This window comes from Echinococcus granulosus, assembly GCF_000524195.1.
Source record: "Echinococcus granulosus chromosome Unknown EG_S00005, whole genome shotgun sequence".
In the NCBI taxonomy this organism is placed as follows: domain Eukaryota; kingdom Metazoa; phylum Platyhelminthes; class Cestoda; order Cyclophyllidea; family Taeniidae; genus Echinococcus; species Echinococcus granulosus.
Genome location: NW_020170385.1, coordinates 1213005 through 1217386, shown reverse-complemented (window position 1 = coordinate 1217386; position 4382 = coordinate 1213005). Strand labels below are relative to the sequence as shown.

Genomic DNA, 4382 nt, shown 5'->3' with positions numbered 1-4382 from the left:
TTGTTTCTAATTGTCAAACTGACTATCTAGGTATTTCAAGACTCCTACCATTCGACTTCTATGCGAGTTTTAATGGATCACTTATACCATCTAAGCTACCACATTCACATTACTTCTCTGTTTAAACCTATATACTTCTAAACATCCGTAGAGCTAGCCTGGAAGGAAAAACATGATGCGTATAGATAGGTACACATCCTAGTAGAAGGGCCTCAAATGACGTCTTCCTTTAAGAACTCTTACAGCCCCGTTGTCTACCAGAAAATTACTAACATTAGAAGCGACAATAACCACGAACTATCTAGAAAAGTCTGTTACAGGTCTGTCTACTCCCCCAGTAAAACTGCCCTAATTACGTGGATTCGAGATACCTTCTTTACCACTTTTCGAGCTGAATAGAATCCAAATGAATATGGCAAGAAGTAACGGACGCAAAGTCCTACCTCTAGAAACTTATTTTAAATACCGTTTTTTGCTATCTGATTTCGCTTTTGGATCAGTGTTCCTACAACTAACGATGGACACGCGTAATGACCAACACATTCCCCGTCCCCGAATTTAGTCTCAATACAGGACTAAAGTCCAGATCCAGAAAAATTGCCAGGCAAGATTAGTGACGCTGTGGTCAAATATCTTCTTAGGTGTATGAAAAATCGGTGACTAGGTGATTAAAGCGTGGCCGTTTTCTTACAGCACGGATAACATTGTAATGGTTGACGTGGGAAGTCAATCAAGGCGAGCACTGGAGAGGATGCTAAAATAGAAGATAGACCATGCAATAAGCTGGTTGCCTAAAAATCAACCTTAAAATAGTGTTGAAATGCCCGTGCAGCTAAGTCCGCGGTGTTAAAGCATTGGTGTGCATGGTATGTAGCGCCCACAGACTTCCATAAAATGAAGGAGTACATAATACTTGGGTAAAACACATATAGTTATTTGATAGTGACATGGCCTAGAGGCCAACCCCCCCCCCCGCCGGGGTAAAATGGTCAATGCACAGTGGTCCTTTAACAAAAACCTACAGTTGAACGAGTAATCAACGAATTGCATTGTGTCACTGGTTTGAAAAAAGATTGTAATGCGATGCAAATGTACAAAATTCCCGAGACTGTAGAGATTGAGTAGTTAACATCAAGGCCAAATATTCGCCCTTCATTTGCACTTTGTCTATTTTGGCGCCTTATTTAGGATGATTTTTAAATATGTGAACAACTAATTGTTGCCATTACTGATAAATAGTCATAGTTTTGCAAATGATGAGTCGCATCAATTATCAGTTTTCTGTCTACTTTGTTTTAATGCGCCACGAGCGTTTTATAAATCTCGCCTTGGCTCACCAGTCGGTTAATCGGAGTACCATGGTCGAAGTTCGTACCGGTTTTATCCCCCTAAGTTTTATCCCTTTCCGGAACGGATATTGATGAGTTTTGGTTTTTAGCTTTGTTGTTAGGTTGTTAAGGGCTTCCCTGGGCGTTTGAGTGGCTTAAAATCAGTAACATTTAGGTCACTCATTTTAGACATTTTCATTTTTTTCCCGTTTTATTGATTGTTTTTGGGTGAATTGTCAACTTCAGGGCCGCTGAATCCTTTTTAATCGCTTTACAACTTTTGCGTCCCGTGAGTCACACTGTGCACGTTTGTTCTTACGATTCTCATTTCTGATGTTTGCTTAGGTTCCTCTGGGTATTAATATTGATAAACCTCGTTATGACCAGTCCACTTATACTGGTCGTGCCAAACACTTTTTTATCACCACCAACCCTCTCAATTGCTTGAAGACGAGTAAACAATTAGACGAAGCAAAGACAATTGTTCTTAAGTACAAAGCTGGCGAGCGGATACCTGGTTTGACCGAAGATCAGCTCTGGCGAGCAAAGCAAACCTATGATTCAGCATTCCATCCCGACACTGGTGAAAAAATGTTTATTCTCGGTCGCATGGCCTTTCAAGTTCCTGGCAATATGACCATCACCGGATTTCTTCTAACTTTCTACAAGTATATTCCCCTATAATGACAGAACCCTTTTGCTTTGGAGAATACTATCTTAGATGCTTCTGCTGTTTAATATTTTTGTAAATCAATATGATTTAGTTTGTTTATTGAGTTTTACAATTCCTCAGGTGCTCATAAAAAAAGATTTCAGGTATCTCATTTTCCATAATATTTGTAGGGTACTCTCTCAAATGTGTGATATCTCAACCGTATTTTTATAATTAAGTTGGCGGTTTCTGTTTACGCTTTTAAGGACTCCTGCAGCAGTCATTTTTTGGCAATGGTTTAACCAGTCTTTCAACGCAGTCGTGAATTATACAAATCGAAGTGGCGATGCCCCAATTTCCACAACGTATGTAGACATTGGTACTAGAATAGTTTTATTCGCACACTCATCCCTACTAGTATGTTTACTTTAGCCGATTGGGTGTCTCATACGTGCTAGCAACTGCGGGTGCAGTTACAAGTGCGCTGGCGATCAACAAACAAGTCTCGGTAATTTTTCTACCTTATCTAATCATTAACGAAATTGCAAGACGTATTGAGTTAGTTAGACTTCATTCTCAACACTAATTTAGGACTGATTTGAGGCTGGTGTTGCGTAAATGCTCTCAGCAATTGCCTATTTTCATCGCAGAGGAAAATATAGTTAATGTCGGTGATTTACTGTTCATGTACATATTCCTCATATTTTTAATAAGTTTTATTTGCCTCTGTTATATCATTTTTATTTTCTTTATTCGTTCCAGTTCTGCTTTGACTTTTCCTTGGTTTAACATAGATATGGCCGATTTGTGCTGCGCAATAAATCTTGCACCTACACAGCGTTATTCCCATGTTTCAAGGATCAGCTTCATGAGTATATATTGCTGAAAGACAAATCCCCTTTCCTAGTGTTTGCATTATAAAACGCATGAGTTCCACTTACTTTGCAGTTCATTTCTTCGTCATAGCGATTCCCGCCGGTAGTTGGTCGCTTGGTGCCCTATGCGGCGGTGGCGGTGGCCAACTGTATCAACATTCCCTGCATGCGCAGCGGAGAGCTGAGCTCTGGCATTGACGTGACCGATGAGGATGGTAAGAAATTGGGCAAATCAGTCCGCACTGCTCGTGTCGCTATCGCCCAAGTCACTCTTTCTCGTGTGCTCATGGCCTCTCCTGGCATGGGTCAGTCTACCCTCCTCTCCTATTTGCTAGCATCAATTTTGGTAATGAGGTTTATTACATTTTACAATGTTTCATTGGGTTTCGTTGCCGCTTATCATATGGCTTAAGTATATTTTGTCTTTTCATACGCATTTCAAACTGAGCATGTTATTTTCGGTCGTCAATATGACTAATAGATGTAATATTGTTGCACTTTGATAACTTGCTCTATTAGTCGGCGATAATCTGGTAGAAAGATGTTTATTTTTCATATGGAGATATCAGAAAACTTGGAGAGTTTTGCCTCTGCTTTTATGCACGAAGTTTAGAGGATTCAGTCGAAGCTTTGACGTTTGTTTATTAGTCTATAAGCTCACTAGTAGGTTGAGTGGAACTTTTAATTATTTTATTTGGACCAGCTGGAAACATTTCGATCCGTCTACAAATGTACTTGAGCAGATTTATTTCATTTTAATTCGCTATTACCCATTAAGTGCTTCCACCATTTTTGATGGATGCTCTGGAACGCCGAGGCATTCTACGCCGCTATCCCTGGATCAGCGCTCCTCTTCAAGTTGTTCTTTGCGGCATTTTGTAAGCCCTTTGAACTGTACTTTTAAATGCATCCTTTTTCCATTGGGGAAGCTTCCCTATATGTAAGAGCAAATTTTCACAGTTTTCTCCTGCTTCCAATTGAATAAACGCGCCATTTTTGCATATACGAAGCTCCAACAATGCCAGCGCTGAAATGAGTCTGACCTGCGCATGCTTTCAAGTTAGGGTGTGGTAGCTATTGTTTATGCGCCACGTAGCTGGATTGCTCCTTGGGTATCTCTATTAAGCTTTCTATTTTACTCGACCTGTCGTTTCTCTGCTTTTACACTGGTTTTTCAACTTGTTTTGAAGTAATCATTAAAGCGTAAAGTAAAAGAATGATGGACTAAAATTCTATCACCAATTATCCTTGACCGTAATTTGAAAAGGAATCGAAACCCCTGGTTCGGTCTTTTTTCCAGCCTCACCTTCACGACACCCATGTGCTGCGCTCTTTTCCCCCAACTAAGCTCAAGACCATTCAATAAACTGGAGAAGGACCTTCAGGAGAAGATCATCAAAGATCTTGGTGATAAGCCTGTACCAAAACTCGTCTACTACAACAAGGGTCTGTAAACTTTCCTCTTCTAGTTTTCTAGTGATAGTGCTACCCATATAGTACAGGAGTGAAATGTATGTTGCTTTAGAC

At 40.1% G+C, this 4382-nt stretch overlaps 1 protein-coding gene across 1 annotated transcript; it reads left to right on the top strand. All coding sequences in view use genetic code 11, as the record gives it.

The window, feature by feature from the left end:
- Window positions 1–1298: 1298 nt before the first annotated feature.
- Window positions 1299–4309, top strand: EGR_01386 (Sideroflexin-1; the record flags this gene model as incomplete). Its single annotated transcript, XM_024490635.1, has 7 exons — window positions 1299–1367; window positions 1674–1996; window positions 2247–2345; window positions 2413–2488; window positions 2947–3160; window positions 3634–3733; window positions 4123–4309. The coding sequence occupies 7 exons, from the start codon at window positions 1299–1301 to the stop codon at window positions 4307–4309; spliced, it is 1068 nt and encodes a 355-aa protein (XP_024354959.1).
- Between the last annotated feature and the right edge of the window lie 73 nt (window positions 4310–4382).